Source organism: Vicia villosa, unplaced genomic scaffold (assembly GCF_029867415.1).
Source record: "Vicia villosa cultivar HV-30 ecotype Madison, WI unplaced genomic scaffold, Vvil1.0 ctg.001626F_1_1, whole genome shotgun sequence".
Lineage (NCBI taxonomy): Eukaryota > Viridiplantae > Streptophyta > Magnoliopsida > Fabales > Fabaceae > Vicia > Vicia villosa.
In genome coordinates, this window is record NW_026705677.1 from 384776 (window position 1) to 402978 (window position 18203).

At 39.3% G+C, this 18203-nt stretch overlaps 1 protein-coding gene across 1 annotated transcript; it reads left to right on the forward strand.

Moving 5' to 3' along the window:
* Positions 1-12995: 12995 nt before the first annotated feature.
* On the forward strand, positions 12996-15719 carry LOC131636072 (uncharacterized; the record flags this gene model as incomplete). Its single annotated transcript, XM_058906718.1, has 2 exons — positions 12996-13424; positions 14376-15719. Coding segments are annotated over exons 1-2 (1773 nt in total), but the record flags the coding sequence as incomplete, so codon positions are not given.
* Between the last annotated feature and the right edge of the window lie 2484 nt (positions 15720-18203).

Genomic DNA, 18203 nt, shown 5'->3' on the forward strand with positions numbered 1-18203 from the left:
AGGGTAAGTTATTATAATCAGGTCGAGGGAAGGTGTTAAGCACCCTCAACCCTTTCCTAAGGTTCTGTCTAAGGCAATGGTTTTATGGCTAAATTGTTAAGGTTTAATAGCAAAGGAAGTGAATAGGGCGAAAAATGAGATTTGAACTGAATTGAGGTTTTGAGGAAGGGGGACTCGCCTTGGTTATCCAAGTGCCTACGTATCTCCTTAGGGAGAATCAGAGTCAACGTAGCTCGGGCACAAGGTTGTACGCCTTTGAATTAGAATTTGACTGTATTTGAAGTTGTTTTGAAATTGTTTTGAAAGGCATTTTGAGTTGCCTAGGATAAAAATCCGTAGTTTGATTTGAAGTGTTTGAATGTTTTAGACTTGGGCGTACAACCCTGATTTGATATGGCACCGTTAGATGCGTTGACCAATAGATTTGGTCAGTATAGCTAACGGATTAAGGGGCATTGCTGGTTACTTAGATCGATAGATTGATCGTCGCGGGCAGCAAATTAAATGTGTTTTGGATTTTATGTATTTTTTATCTCTCGTCTAAAGCGACTAATAGATTTAGTCGGGTCGAGGAGAGAATTAGTAAGAATTAATTAAATTATTAAATTAACCAAAAAAAAATTATTTCTCGTCTAATACGACTAATGGATTTAGTCGGTTCGAGGAGAAAATTGGATTAAATCATCAAGGGAGAACAATCATTTAGACAATTAATATTTCACAAAATTTATTAATTAAAAATTATTTTAAAAAACTACAAGGGGTATATTTTGTGTTTGTTAAGTGATTTGGGGGGTGCTATTATCAAAGGGCCTGGCCCATTAAGCTTCTAGTCCGTTTAGATCGTGTGTGGTGAGAGCACGCAATCTGCAGTGAGATGGGGAGATCTACGCCGTAGATCTAAATCTAATGGCCTGCGTACAATCTAAGGCGAGGGTGCACAAGGAAGGAAGCACACTGGATCATGTCCAGATGTACCAACGAGCGGCCATAGCTTGGCCACGCGTCTCCCTCCCAGACTACCCCCTTCGTCTATATGAGCTCACTTCTGAGCCAAGGGTTCATTTTTCCCTTCCTTTTCTCTCTCTTCATTTGTTTTTCTCCCCCGATCCTCTCACCCTTCTCTCGTTCTCTCACTCTCCTTCAGGATTCAACCCAGAAAACGCCCCCACCCACCGTTGGCCGCCCCCTAAAACCACCGTAAATCCCCAGTTTCTGGTTGAATGTCAACCGGAAAATTCATATATTCAACCACAAAAACCCAGAATTCTTCCCCAACCAAATAGATCAACCCTAACCGAACCAAATCTGTCTCCCAATTAATCTTAAATCCAAAACAAAATCATACCTAAGCATGCAATCGGGATAACCTTAAGCTAAGTCAAGAATCTAGTTACCTTGTGTTCTTCAATTTCTGGATCGTGTAAGCTCCCCCTCGCTTTAATCTCCTTCTCTCTGTGTGTGATTTGCAGGTGCGATGAAGAAGATCCAAGCTCAAAGAGGTCCGCGGCGGCGCACAAGCAATCTTAGGGTTCTTCCTCAACGAAAAAATCCCACCCTTCTCTGTTCTTTCTCTTTTTCTTTTATAGCCTAGGGTCTAAGTTAGATTAGGAAAGATTATATTGATTCAATTAGGTTAGTTTTGATTTTTTCAGAATCAATTGATTATATTTGTTGTAAATCCGGATTTGGGATTGTTATGAATTGATTCTTATTGTAATATTAAGGCTCAAGAATATATTTGATTTTGTTAACATTTGATTCGATTCGTATCTTCTTAAGATTTGATTCTGAAAATTCTTCCGGACTTGGGCTTGTTAGAAACTAGGGTTTGGATTGATGATGGTGTTGGTGGAAGGAGACGGCTGCCGCTGCAGGCAGAGAACTAGGGTTTGCGAATGGAGGGAGAAGGTGAACAGGGCCGGGTCGGTTTGACCCGCCTGTTTGATCCAAAAGATCCACGGCCCAGTTCCTTTTTCTTTTTTGCCCAAAACGCAACAAAACAAACTCAAGAATCCCAATTAATTAGTTTTATTAATTGACTAATCTAATAACCATAAAAATCGAGTTGACTATTTGATGAATTAGTAAATAATAATCCTATTAGCAATAATATTTAAAACAATATTAATATTAACTAAAGTATCAATAACAATTGAATTAATACTAATACTGACTAAAGTACTAATAATAATTAAATTAATATTAAAATATTAATAATTAAATTAATATTAATACTAAAATCAATAATTAGCAATAACATTTATTCAATAAAAAAGTAATAGAAAGTCCAAAGATGATAAAACAAAGGGATGGATGGGCCACAATGAATTGGTCTTTGACTATTTGCTTTTCACACTCTGCTTATTTTAAACCAATTTATATGGGAGTTTTATAGGAGAGCGAGTTTAATAATAGGTATATTAAACCCTATGGCTCCTAATTTTTAACGCCCGTAATAAATGGACAGATGCAAATTATATCGGGTAAATTTTAGGGTATGACAGCTGCCCCTATTTAATTACCTTGGATTGAATGGCGTGAGAATACGCAGGTCTCACGCTTTTCGAATCGAAGAGTTATTAAATAATGGAAGACCCCTAAATTTACCCTGTGCTCGAGTGTGTGAGGAAAGAAGCGTCTTGCTAAAGCCTGAGACTTACATAGCGAGGGCTCGCAGTCAGTTGTGTAAAAGATTGTTTTTGTGGATGCATATGTATCATGTTGTTTGTACAATGTACAGGTGTAAATGCTTATGCATGAAAATGTTGTGTGTATGCACCTAAGTATGTATGTATGATAACACCAATGTTTTATCTCCTTATCACCCATTGAATTTGTTTAATCCTTTTGAGGTATTTGCGAATTCTAGTTCGGATTGTATTTGAGGAGAGATGAAGTAATGTCTTACATAAGACTACCTGAAGAGGTTTCCTAAACAGGGCAGATCATTGGCAGATATGAAGGAGATTAGGCTTTAAACAAAGCTCGGGAAGAACCGTCTTAGAGAAGACTAACTGAGAAATACCTTGAAAGAGCAAGATATGTCTTAGAAAAGATTGGATAAATAGTTGAAGAATATTTCCTAAAGAAGTTGAGACATGTCTTAAACAAGACTACCTAGAAAGGCTCCTAAAAGATATGAAGTATCTTGAACAAGATTACCCAGTGAGGCTTTCAAAAAGATATGAAACGTCTTAAACAAGATTACCTAGAGAGGCTTCTAAAAAGATGTGAGATATCTTAAACAAGATTACCTAGAGAAGCTTCTAAAAAGATATGAAATTTCTTAAACAAGATTACCTAGAGAGGCTTCTAAAAAGATATGAGACGTCTTAAACAAGATTACCTAGAGAGGTTTCTAAAAAGATATGAGATATCTTAAACAAGATTACCTAGAGAGGCTTCTAAAAAGATATGAAACATCTTAAACAAGATTGACCTGTAAAGGCTTCTAAAAAGATATGAACCATCTTAAACAAGACTGACCTGGAAAGGCTCTTAGACGGGAGATGATATGTCTTAAACAAGACTAACCTAGAGAGGTTCCTAGAAAGGATACGAAGTATTTTAAACAAAATTACAAGGTTAACCTAAATATGTCTTAAACAAGACTGACATAGAAAGACTCCTAGCGATGATAAAAGGTTTTATCGAAGGCTACCTAGAAAGGTTGATAAGCGTCTTGGAGAAGACTACCTTGAAAAGTAAGAAAATCTTTGATTGTTTCTGAATTGCCTTTGAAGAAAGGCTCGGAATAAAGCATCGAAATTGTTAAGATTAAATCGTTGAAACGATCGTATTTGCACCGTATTTGGATGATGATATCCTTTTGACTCTGGAGTGACCTGAAAAGGCGAATGTTGAATTTATGCAATGTTATGATGCATGTGTCATGTAATGAGATTCTCAAAATAAATGAGAATTATGTATGTACGACGACCCCCACTGTAGGTCGTAAATAATACAGGCGTAAGAAGGCTAATTACGCAGTAATGCTCCCCTGTCATGCCACAAACCTGATATGCACTGCCCCAGTATTTGAATTCCTGAAATATATGCCCCAGTCAATAGGACCCTTGATTGTATGCCCCTATAATCCTCGCTATTTTGCCCCTGTTTAGGAGAACCCCCTAGATGTGGTTCACCTGGTTCAGGGATCTTTATTAGCAATGATCGCCTTTGATTAACCCAATCTCCCTGATGCTAGGTATTGATTCGAATGTGAAGCAGATGCTTTTCGGAATTAGTCATGCGTCTTGGTCGTGTCCGATGGACAGAAATTCGCTGAATACTCAGAATGAGATGATGTCTTCTATGAGATTACCTGAAGAGGATCCTGGAAAGGATATGAGATTGTCTTGAACAAAGATTGTGCTTTAAACAAAGCTCGGGGAGGCACGTTTGCAAATAGGGTCAAAGAATCCCAGAGAGGATAAAGACTATTTTGAGGAATATGGTGTTTTTAACAAAACTCAGGGAAAGACATTTTGAAAAAGATTACCCTAGAAAGGATAGGAGACCGTCCTAAAGAAGACTGTACCTTAAACAAAGTTTGACATGATTTATAGGATAAATTTGAACATGTCTGAAAAGATTGACGGGTGTCTTTGAGAAGATTACCTAGAAAGGTTCCTGGAAAGGACAAGGGATTTTTTTTTGGAGAATATTACCTGAAAAGGAATATCTTAAAGAAGACTGAAAAAGTTAGGAGACGTCTTACAGAAGACTACCTAGAAAAGGTTTTTAGAAAGGAATATGTCTTAGAGAAGACTATCTGAAAAGATTTCTGAAAAATGACGAGAGACACCTGGAAAGGTTTGTAGAATGTGTCTTAAAGAAGACTATTTGAAAAGGGCTCCTAGAAAGGGTAATAGATATTTGAACATGTCTTAAAGAAGACCACATGGACAAATTGAGAGATGTTCTATAGAAGTTCCTGGAAAGGACGTGAGAGTGGTATTGACAACATTTGATACTGAGTGACCTTTTGCAACGTGCCCCCTAGTAATGGACTTGCCCCATGGGCTATTCAGAGTCCTTGAGAGATCCCATGGATCTTGATTAGATTGCCCCAGATTGATAGGACAACAACGGGTTATGCCCTGTGTATACAATAGCCATCCGAGTCAGGCGTAAGAGATATTTCTTCTTTGATATGCTTTTAAAGTTATCTCGCCTGTCAGTAGGTTTTTAGCCATTAGCCATGCCCCACGCAACTTCTCCCTGATGTTAAAACATTGGAATCTATATAGACCAGTGTGCTTTACGATGAAACTCATAAGATGCGAATGCATATGTCTGTCTTGAAAGCTTAAAAAACAATTTTTTTTGAGTAAAACAAAGTTTTTTTTGTTTTTTTGTAAGAAAGTGATATCAACTCAAGAGTTATAGTAGACCTTAAGGAGTCGGGATACCTTTTTGTAACGGTATGCTTTCGAACTAACCATGTTTCAGTTAGGACTTTTAAGGGTTGTAACGTGGCCTGGTTCACGGTTTTAAGAAACAAAGGATAATGGCTCAAAGTTCATTTGTACCCACCCCAATCTTCGTGACGTTCTCCAGTCCTACACTCAGTTAACTATGCATTTACGCTCCAAAAGACTTTGGGAATTATAACATCGACATTTATGATGGTTCAAAAACCAAAGGTTTATCTGCAAAGGCAGTCATCCTCCTTTTTTTTTGTAATATCTTCCTTTTGTCGAGGGCATGTAGTGACTTCTTTTTTCACTTTATTATCCCTAATTTTTGCCTGAACTACTTATTTAAAATTACAGTCAGCGGGATGCCCCCCCATTTCGCCTGAGCCTCCTTAATAGGTTTTGACTTGGCAGGCCTTGCATTGTGTTTTTTTCTTTTTCTTTACGGACATTGACTGCCAGGTTTAATTATGACGGAGAACCATCAGTGATTATATTCAAAGGAACAATTTGGGATAATCAAGTTAACTGAACAGCTACCCTACCCCAGGTTATATTTTGAGGGTTTTTATTTTGTATATGAAGGAAAACTCCTACTTCTTAGGCTCGAAGGGGTTGACGAGGGATTAACATCCTTATATTTCCACTGTATTGGAATTGAAACAATGCCTGTACATCGTCAACACGGTCTGTTCGAAAGCGTACTGTATGAGATTGTGGTATCGTTTTCGTCATTCTCCCTCTAAAGGTACACATCTTTGAACAAAAGTTGAATATCACAAATAATAAAACCAAGTAAAAACACAGTTTTGAATATAGTGAAAACACTAGGAATAAACCAAGACAAACGTAAGCAATGCATTAATGATTATTGTAAAGTACATAGCGTATACCGCAAACCAATGTTTAAACAAACTGAAAGGAAATTGCAAATGAAAACAAAAACTAATGATCTAAGAAACCCTCCTTCTAGCCACTTATAGCATTAGACTTGCGAGGCTCTTCGAACTCAATGAGCCCTTCTTCAATTAGATCTTGAATCTTGTGCTTCTACGGCCCATAATCCTCTGTATCATGACCAGGACTATCTGAATGATAGGCGCACCTAGCATGTTGCTTGTACCCAGGAGCAGGGTTAGCTGGAGCGGAGTACGGAGGTAGCAGAGTTATCAAATTCTGACCGAGCAGGTACTGCAAAGCTTGAGACAGTGGCATGTGTGTCATACCCCAAAATTTGCCCCATCTACTTCACTTACAAAGATTCAAAGACTAGGGTTCCATTCAAGCAACACTCCTAGTCAAGAGCCTCTTAAGGCTAGGGTTTGAGATTCCTCTAAGAGGGATCAATAAGATAAGGCTCCTAATCAAGGGTGGGTGGTTTATAGTGATCTAATTTAACCCCATGGCAAAAGTCAAAGCATCACTCCAAAGGTTACCTGCTCAAACAGTCCCAGGATCTACAATCAACTGATTCAAATCCAAAGTCAAGGCATGATCCAAACTCCCAATAATTGGTCACACAACAAGTACAGGGATGTATATCCATCATTTGATCAAAGCTTGATCATGATTCCATTAATAGAAACTCAGAGATGAACAAATGTAAAAGGTTCAAATTAGGGTTTCTTTAGGAGAAAGTCAACCCAACTTTGACTGGGCATAACTTTCACCTGGAGCATCAAAAATTCCCCACTCAAAGCCTATTTTGAAGGAAATTGGATTCTCTACAACTTTGTCTCTCACAAGCTGGGGCTAGAAATGCTTCATTTGAGAGGTACAGTGCAAAAGATTACAGGTCATTTTCAGGCATCCTTCAAAAGCAGTTTTTTGTTGAAGAAGATATGATCAAGATAAAAGCTCCAAATGAAAAATATGTTCCAAAGTGGCTTGTAGAGGACACTTTGAGGTTTCCAAAAAGTATTAGAACTCCCTCATAGCTTAAAAATTGAATGAGATATGCTCGATCAAAGTTGGGTGATTTTGGAGGACCAAATGTGAAAAAAGGAGGTTCAAATTGGATTTTTTACAAATAGGCCCATACTTTTATGATTTGAACTTGGCCCATAAGTTATCCAAGACATGTGCCACGAATTCTATCACTTTATTTGATTTTTTACACAATTTTATTTCATTTAAAATTGATTGTAATGATTTAAATAAGTAAGAAATCAAATATTTTGGTAGAAAATATATTTTGCTGATTTCCAATCATCATTAATGGCAAAATATGGTATGATTTTCGTGCTCAAATCAAATAGAAAAGATTGATACAAAATTGTGACCAAAATAGAAAGATTATATACAAAAAATAAAATCAATTTCTACAAACTTGCAAAATTGGATTCAAGGACTTTGGGCTTCTTTCTTTGACCTAATTTAATCCTCCTATAAGTAGAGAAGTCAGAGCATAGGATTAGGGGAGAATTTTCGGAGCAGAGGCATAGTCACAAAAACTCAAGAACACTCAAAGAAATTGAAAACTCGTTTCAGAGAATTAGGGCGTTTCAATCCAATTTGAAGGTTGCAAAAGCTTCATTGGAAGGTTTAGAACGTGTCTGGATACTCGCACGACTTCAACACCCCCAGAACTTTCTCCATTTAACTCAGGTATGTCATTCTAAAAATTCGTTCGATCTGAATGTTTCATGCACTTACATTGAAGTTTGAATGCATATTTGAGTTTGCCTTGTTGTTCTGATCGTTGCTGAATCAATTATTTGGAATTTGGGTGTCTTATTCATGTTTCGCCATTAACGCCGTTTTGAGTTTTTAGGGTTTCAATTTAGGGTTTTTAATTAGGGTTAAAATTAAGCCAAATTGAATGCATAATTGAGCTCGCGGGGTTTAGACGAAGAGAACTAGGGGGTCGCGCCAGATTTCTTTGAACGTATGCCCTATTCGCTATTTTGGTGTTCTTGATTTGCTACGGAAAAATCGTAGCAAAGTCGTAGCTGGTTTTTGCTGGGATTCTCAGGTGGGGTTGGGGACGATGATGAGGTGTCCGCGTGCCACTGGGCAGTTTGAATTCGCGCGCGCGTTTTACTTTCATTTACTGCGTTTTGTATATAGTTTGAGGGGTGCGTTTCCATAACGCAAGTGGTGTCTGGCTGAGTTGGTTTCCAAGCGTACATGGGAGGGTGAGGTCGCAGGTTCGAGCCTCCCCTCCAACATTTATTTTTCTAAATATTCCAATTCCTGATCCTATGTGTCTTAGCTTCAAACCCTCACCATGCGCCCTCAGGTGCCTTCCCTTGATCCTGCCCCCAATCAGATCCAACGCTCCTGGTTCATCACCCATACCATACACCTTAATAATAGCCACATATAATCAAAACTTAATTAACTAATTCAATTTAATTAATATAATTGATTTTTATTAATTCTTTTTATATAATTAATTATGTAAAATAATTTTATTTTGTAAATAAAAAAGATATATGATATTATTATTGAAAATTATAATTTGTTATTCGTGCCGATTAAATCGATTAATCGCTATGGTTAACAATATTTTTAATTAAAATGTTATTTAATTAAATAAAATTTGGTTTCTATTATTTGGTTAAATGGTTGCAATTATTTTATTAATTGTGATGATTAACCGTCCTCCCTTCGATTTAATTTGTTATTCTTTTTAATCAAATCAATTGATTACGAGGGGTAATAATGCATATAAGAATTCTATAAAATTATTAAATAAAATACCTTAATTCATCATTAGTGATAATCGAACCAATCGATTAAAATTGGTGGTGATGCAAATTTCAAACCTTTTAACTATAATAATTGAATCAATCGATTATCGCGGTTAATAGTGCCAAATCAGGGTTGTACGCCCACACCTTCAAATAATTCTCAAATCCCTCCAAAATTACAAATTATCAAACTACGATAGGCCATTCAAAAAGCCTCTAAAAAACCATATCAAATCAAATTCAAACTCTAAATGGCGTACAACTCTTCCCGAACTACGTAGACTCTGATCCTCCCTAAGGAGGTACGTAGGCACTTGGCAACAAGGCGAGTCCCCCTCTTCAAAATCTCAATCATGTCATTAAAATTCTATTTGCCACATTTCTTTACAAATCCTGCCATGCAACCCTAATCTTTGAACATTAGCCTTTAGGAAAGGGCTGAGGGTGCCTAACACCTTCCCTCAGCCTGATTATAATAACTTACCCTCAATCTCTTATCTGCGTAGGGTTTCCTATTCGCCCTTCAGAATTGGTGGCGACTCGAAAGCTGAAATTTTTAGGCAGGTTGCTACAGCTGGCGACTCTGCTGGGGACAACACTATTAGGTTAATTATTATGCTCCTAAGGCTTGAGTGGGTTTAGGTTTATGGCTCGTGGTTTATGGTTTAGGGTTTGTGGCGCGTTTTAGGGTTTGGCAAACATGCCATTTTTTAGGGTTTGGGGGAGGTTCATCTTTTAATGAATATTAATGTATTTTTTTTATTATTTATTTTGTTTTGTTTTTTTTTTGTTTATTTGTTCTGCCTTGAAATGTTTAATTATTATATGCATTGCTGTTTTATGTTATGTTAAACCCTAAGTGTGGGAGTTAACTTTGAGATCAATAGGGGAGTACGAATCTCCTACGAATCTCACTGATAACTCCACTCGGAGTGGGTTGAGTGTTCGGAAAGTTCCAAAACGAGGCTTGACTTTGTTGAGGGCTGGACTGGATACTTGGCTGATCTCTCCGAGAACCTACCCCAAAAATTCGAACCTCATGGATAAAATGAGTCGTTTTAAAATCCGAAGAGACAAAGAGTCTCGGAGGCTACGAATGACCCCATGAGACCTTCTAGAACCCGCCATAAAAGGTTGGCTCCCTAGAGCCCCCTACGTCGAACCTATGAACCTGGGTTTCTTGAAATATTATGTTATATATGTTTTATATTTTTTTTTTGTTGCTATGATTTTTTTTTTCTTTTTGTGTATTTGCATGCATCATCTCTCATTTGCATCCTCATCATGTTTTATCCACACAAAAATAGTAAATAAAAAAATATGTAATATAAATGTAAAAATATATTCTATTTGGTGAATGTGTAGGAAGGATGAGTACCAAGAAGACCATTGTTCACTTTTCCGTTTCCACTCCGGATATCAAGAAGCTGAAAATAATCAAGGAAAAATTACCATCAAGTGCTTTGGATAAGTTTGTAATCCGCTATGGGAATATTTTGGACTTGTTAAGGGTGAAAGTACAAGAGGAAGCTATTACCGCATTGGTTCAATTCTATGATCCGCCGCTTAGATGTTTCACTTTTCAGGATTTCCAGTTGGCTCCCACTTTGGAAGAGATGGATGCTGTGTTGGGATTCTCAAAAATTAAAAAGGAATTCTATACTGGTGTAGGTAAAGAAGTTGATTTTTCAGATTTAGCAAAGGCTTTGGGAGTATCCGATGCGGAATTGAAGACTAACTACAAAACTGATGGAGATGTGCATGGGATCAAGAGATCTTACTTAGAAAATCAAGCTTTAATGTATGCTCAAAAGAAACAATGGGACATTTGTGGACATTTATTAGCTCTTTTGATTTTTGGAGTTGTCTTATTGCCAAAAAATGTTGATTATGTAGATCCCGCTGCCATTCATGCTTTCACTTCCTTTAAAGTTTATGGAAAGGATCCTACTCCGACAATCCTCGCTAATATTTACTATGCTATCCATACAAAGTATGAAAAGAAGAAAGGAATGTTATTTTGTTGTGTTCACTGGCTATATTCTTGGTTGACTTCTCATCTCTACAAATCTAGTTGCTTTATCAAAGAATTGACTAGAAACGATTGGTCTAAAAAATTGAGGGCTCTCAAAGCGGATTCTATCCTATGGCATGCAAAGAAATTAAATTCTGATAAGATTATTTACAAATGTGGAGATTTCAACAATGTGCCATTAATGGGGACTCTTGGTTGTATTAATTATAATCCTGCTTTAGCACTGCGTCAATTAGGTCATTCTATGGATAATGAACCTTCCGAGCAACAAATAGAAAAATTGATCTTGCATGACAATGGGAAAGGTGAACCAAGAACATTGAAAAGAGTAATCCAAGCTTGGAGTCAGGTTCAAAGAAAATATTTTGGGCCAAAGAATGCAATTGCAAAAGCACCTTATACCGCATGGGTTCAAGAAAGAGTTGGAAAGATTTTGCTTCCTTTTGTTGTGGATCCCACATACAAGCCTGATTCTCCTAATCCTGTTCCTCTATCCATCGAAGAGATAGAAGGGATCAAGGCTGCCCTAGAGGCATCCCAAAAGGAAAAAGAGAAATTAGAACTTGATTTGCATCAACTTACCAACGAAAGGAGCCAACTACGCTTCGACCTTAAGGATAAGAACCAAGAACTTCAAGCAATGAAGGAAGAGAATGATAGACAAAGGAGTAAAAGGAAGCGTGCAACTGAAGGGTATTTAAGTGCTAATTTTAATTTAGAGGCTCATGATGAGAGGTTGGAGCAAGCTAATGCGGAAATTGCAAGGTGGAGAAGGCGTTATGAGAAGGCTTCCCATGACAAAGCGGAATCCGAGAAAAATCTAGAAGCTGTAGTCTTTGAATTAACTGATAGAACTAAGGATCAAGAAGAGGAAATAAGGAACCTCAAATATGATCTTCAAGAAGCTCGCAATTCTGAACAACAAGAGCGCGCAAGGAGACTAGTCACGGAAGAAGCACTTTTACAGCGCACCGGTGAGTATAATAGAGCATATCAAGCCATGGTATCACTTCGGGAAGTGTTCATGAGAGAAAAAGAGATACACGAGGCAGCCTTGAACGAAAGAGACTATTGGAAAAGACTCTACACAATTGTTTCTACGGCAAGTGAGCATGTGAGCATGGTTCCTAAGATGCTTGAAGACTATGAGAAATGTCGCGATGATTATGATAAGCTAGTCTTCTTGTGTAATGATTTAATTCAAGATATTCCAAAGAGTTTGGCAAAAGCAGAATCATCTCCTATCATCCTTCCCGAAGTAGTCAAAGAGTTCATGAAGCTTTGTAGAGATATGGTGGACAAGTTCCAAGAAGACATCCAAAGGCGTTCTTAGCTTTATGTTGTTTCCTTGTTGTTTTTATTTCAAGTACTTTTAATTTAATTTATTTTGAGTATTTTAATTTCAGTTTCCCTTTCCTTTTTGTAAACCAACAATGAAGTGGTACTTCCTTTCAATTAATAAAGTGAGTTTATTTTTTGCATTTACTTATTGTTCCTACAATATTCACCAAATAAATATATGCGAAAAAAAAGAAGAAAAAAAAGAAGAAAAAGAATAAAAAAAAGAGAAAATGTATATTTACTATAATAATGTGGATAAGACACGAGCATAGCATAAGCATAACATTCATATCATGCATGTCATATTTAATTACAAAGCATTAAAAAAAAACTATCTTTATCTCCAGTCACACCATTGGAAAATACAATCCAGCAACCATTCCTGTGTACCAAACCCGAGCTCAGAAGAAGAAAGCGATGGAACAACTAGAGCAGAACCAAGCCGCCCTTCGCGAAGAAGTAACCCAGCTGAAAGGTACTGTGGATGAGATTAAGGGAGGAATGGCTCAAATGTTGAGCTTCATGAAGGACATTAAGGATGAGCAGGAAAGAGCGAGGGAAGCTCGGAATCGGTATGAGGAGACGCCAAACGATGGCAATCCACTGTTAGGATATGTTCGAGGCTTTGACCCTCATAAGTCAAACACCCACTCATCAAAGAGGGTTACCAAAACCCATGAAGAGGGAGAAGCCTCCCATGAAGGATTCATTCCCGCTACTCAGAAAGAGGGGGCGCCTCGCACTGTTCGCATCCCTGCTAACAATCCACCTAAGGATGAGGATTATGTGGATTTACAATATGGGGAGGTAGACGAGCCGAATCAGGAGTCCCAACATAAGCAAACCCAAGCTGATTCTGAAGAGAGCGCTAGAAATAACGGACAAATCAAGGCGCTGGAAGAAAGGCTGAAGGCAGTAGAAGGATACGATGTCTTTGATGTGGATACCTACGAAATGAGCTTGGTGCCGGATTTGACTATTCCTCATAAGTTCAAGATACCTAACTTTGAGAAATACAAGGGACTTACATGTCCTAGAAGTCATCTGCGCATGTATGTCAGGAAGATGGCTGCTTACGCCAGTGATCAAAAGCTAATGATGCATTTCTTCCAAGACAGCCTGAGTGGGGCATCTGTTGAATGGTATATGCAGTTGGAAAAGACACATATCCGAAGCTGGAACGAACTTGCTAATACATTCCTAAAGCAATACAAGTACAATATGGACATGGCACCCAATCGGATGCAACTGCAGAACTTGTCCCAGAAAAAGGAAGAGTCATTCAAGGAATACGCCCAAAGATGGCGAGAACTGGAGTCTCAAGTCCAACCTCCACTATTGGAAAAAGAGCTGGTTGACATGTTTATGAGAACTCTGCAAGGACCATATTACGATAAAATGATTGGAAGCGTATCCTCGGGATTTTCAGATCTAGTGGTTATCGGAGAAAGAATTGAGGACGGAATCAAGGATGGGAAGATACAAGGAGCTTCATCTAACTCTTATCACTCTAAGAGGCCCACCTCAACCTTCGCTAAAAAGAAGGAAGGGGAGACCAATGCAGTAGTGCACCAAGAGTTTAGACCTCCCATGACATACCCACCTCAACAAAGATTCCAAGGCCCCCCGAGGAAGTTCGACCCTTTGCCCACTTCTAAAAGTGAGATACTGAAGTATCTATTAAATGAGCAGTTAGTGGAACTCAGGCCTATGCCACCTCCGATTCTCGGAAAGACTATGCGCAACTTCAAAGCTAATGAGAGGTGTGAATTTCACGCCAATTCTCCGGGGCATACATTGGAAAAATGTTGGGCCTTTAGGCACAAGGTTCAGGACCTGATAGAGTCAGGAGCAATTGCTTTTGACAAACCTAATGTGAAGACAAACCCTATGCCCCGCCATGATGGCGCAATCAATGCAATAGAGGTAGTCACCGAGCAAGAGTTTGTTCAACAACGGAGCTCCCCCATAGATGCCCTTAAGAGGTATCTACTTGCAAAGGGGTTCGTCCTCGAACATAACGAAACCTTTAAGAAAACCTTGCAAAAACTTGTGAATCAAGGGGTAGTTCAGTTTAAAGAATATCCTGAGGAAGAGTATGTGGCCATGCTGGACAGGAATGAACCATTAATGATACCAAGGCAAGGGGCAAGGAAGACATTGATCATCCCTTGCGCCAAAGCCACACTGCTGATACCCGCACAAGTACATACTAGGATTATCCCAGTCAGGGATCCATACCCTGTGGACAAGATGAAAGCAGTCCCGTGGGAATATGAGTCTAATGCTAGTACCGATGTGACAAACATCGTCGGGCCTGGGGGTATGACTCGTAGCGGTCGCATATTCAATACTGCAAAATCAAAGGAGAATTCAGCACAAGCAAATGATCAAGATAATGTGGTCCCTATTGAAAGAAGCACACCCATAGACAAGGAGATCACTAACAAAGATGCCGAAGAATTCTTGGCATTAATCAAGAAAAGTGATTATAAGGTAGTGGATCAGTTGCACCAAACTCCATCCAGGATATCACTCCTCTCGCTGTTAATTCATTCAGAAAAACATCGAGACACCCTGATGAAGATCTTGAGTGCTGCCCATGTAACCAAAGACATCACTGTAAATCAATTTGATGGAATGGTGGCTAATCTTACTGCTGGGGCATGCTTAAGCTTCAGTGAACACGAGTTGCCCTCACAAGGGAAAGAGCATAACAAAGCCCTGCATATCTCCATACAATGTGGGAAAGCTCATCTGTCTAGAGTGCTGATCGACACAGGGTCGTCATTAAATGTGATGCCAAAGGCCACCTTAGACAAGATAGATTTGGAAGGACTGGTAATAAGACCAAGCCGTCTGGTGGTCAAAGCCTTTGATGGGTCACAAAGCCCGGTGTTTGGAGAGGTGGACCTCCCTGTGGTAATAGGCCCTCACACTTTCTGCATCAATTTCCAAGTGATGGAGATTGAGCCTGCCTATACATGTTTATTGGGACGCCCTTGGATCCATGCTGCTGGGGCAGTTACCTCTACCCTGCATCAAAAGGTGAAATTTGTGGATGGAAACTCTATAGTAACCGTCAGTGGGGAGGAGGACATATTTGTCAGCAATCTAGACTCATACCGATACATTGAGGCTGGGGAAAAAGCATTAGAGACTTCGTTCCAAGCACTAGAGATTGCCACTGCTGTCACACTGCCAATTGAGAAAACGCGAAGGGCGGTAACATCCTGGAGAGACCTGCAAGACACAAAGATGGAAGGCTGGGGCAAAATTCCAGAAGTACAAAGAAGGCTGCAAAGGAAGAGCAACGATTCCCTCCGATCGCACAGAGTTTTGTCAAAGGTGGATATGAGCATGTATCCATGATATCTAGCATGGAGGGAACGTCCAATTTCATCCGGATGATTAGGCCAGGAGAACAACTTCAAAATTGGACAAGCTTGGAGATACCGGAGATAGTTTACGTTTCAAAGTAATTTGTTTTTGTCGTGTGTTTTATTTCCCTTTCAATTATAAAAAAAAAAACAACAATGTCGCTCATGCCTCGCCCGAAGCATAGAGTTGGTTTGTAAGGGCCCCATTTACTTTCAAAGTTAAGTTTATGAATAAAATTGTCGTTTGCATTTGGTATCGAAAACTTTGTCTCGTTCTTGCATTCACTTTCTCGAAATGACAAATAACATTCTTGCATAAAACAAAAGCACAATCATAATTGCATACTAAAAAAATAAAAACATAAACTTGTGCAGATCACCTTCTAACATCACCGATAATAATACTGCTGAAACTCAATATAAATTTGAGGCTCTCGCTGATCAGTCTGAGGAAGGGGATGAGGAAGACGATGAACTTCCAGAAGAATTGTCAAGGCTAATGGACAGAGAATCCAAAAGCATGCTCCCTCCTCAAGAAGCAATCGAAATCATAAACTTGGGCACCGACAAAGAACCCAAGGAAATCAAGATTGGGGCAACACTGAACGAGGGCATAAAAGCAACACTGGTCAAACTCCTCCATGACTATGTGGAAATATTCGCTTGGTCGTACCGTGACATGCCTGGGCTGGATACAGACATCGTCGTGCATAGGCTACCACTCAAAGAGGGTTGTACACCTGTCAGACAAAAACGCAGAAGAGTTCGGCCTGACATGGATAACAAAATTCGAGAAGAGGTACTCAAGCAGTTTGACGCAGGTTTCCTCGCCGTAGTTGAATATCCGCCATGGATCGCCAATATAGTGCCAGTACCTAAGAAAGATGGAAAGGTACGCATGTGTGTTGATTACAGAGATCTGAATAAGGCAAGTCCAAAGGACGACTTCCCACTGCCGCACATAGACATACTGGTGGACAACACCGCGCAAGCTTCAGTGTTTTCATTCATGGACGGATTCTCGGGGTATAATCAGATTAAAATGGCTCCCGAAGACATGGAGAAGACCACCTTCATGACATCCTGGGGTACTTTCTGTTACAAGGTAATGCCTTTTGGATTGCGAAACGCTGGGGCAACATATCAAAGAGCTATGGTCACACTGTTCCATGATATGATACACAAGGAAGTTGAGGTATATGTAGATGACATGATCGCTAAGTCCTATACTGAAGAGGAGCATCTCACACACTTGCAAAAGTTGTTTGAACGCTTGAAGAAGTTCAAACTAAGGTTGAACCCGAACAAGTGTACATTTGGCGTAAGATCGGGAAAGTTGCTGGGATTCATAGTGAGCCAACGAGGCATAGAGGTAGATCCTGACAAAGTAAAAGCCATACAAGAAATGCCCGTCCCGAGGACAGAAAAAGAGGTTCGTGGTTTCTTAGGGCGCTTGAACTATATCTCAAGGTTCATCTCACATTTAACTGCTACGTGTGAACCCATATTCAAGCTACTAAGAAAAGATCAACCAATCAAATGGAATGACGATTGTCAAGTAGCTTTCGAAACCATAAAACGTTACTTACAAGAACCACCAATACTCGTACCCCCGGTGTCGGGGAGGTCATTGATCATGTACCTCACTGTCCTCGACAGGTCCATGGGATGCGTACTGGGGCAGCAGGACGAAACAGGGAGGAAAGAGCACGCTATTTACTATCTTAGCAAGAAATTCACCGATTACGAGTCCCGATATTCACCGTTGGAAAAGACATGTTGCGCCCTAGCATGGGCCTCCAAACGTCTAAGGCAATATATGCTGAACCATTCCACATGGTTAATATCGAGGATGGATCCTTTGAAATACGTGTTCGAGAAACAGGCTCTCACAGGAAGAATCGCTAGATGGCAAATGCTATTGTCGGAATATGACATTCAATACGTCACCCAAAAAGCAATAAAAGGGAGTGTACTGGCAGAACATCTAGCTCATCAGCCCATTGAAGAGTATCAGTCTATGAAATTTGACTTCCCTGATGAGGACATTATGCTGGTAAGAGACTACGAAATACTTGGGCCCGATGAAGGACCCGAACCAGGATTGGTGTGGACCCTCACGTTCGATGGGGCCTCAAATGCGTTAGGGCATGGCATAGGGGCAGTCTTGACATCTCCTGACAATCGTCACATACCTTTCACGGCGAGATTATGTTTCGACTGTACCAACAATATTGCAGAATATGAAGCATGCATATTGGGTCTAGAAGCCGCGATCGATCTAAGGATTAAGTTACTCGAGGTATATGGGGATTCAGCATTAGTAATC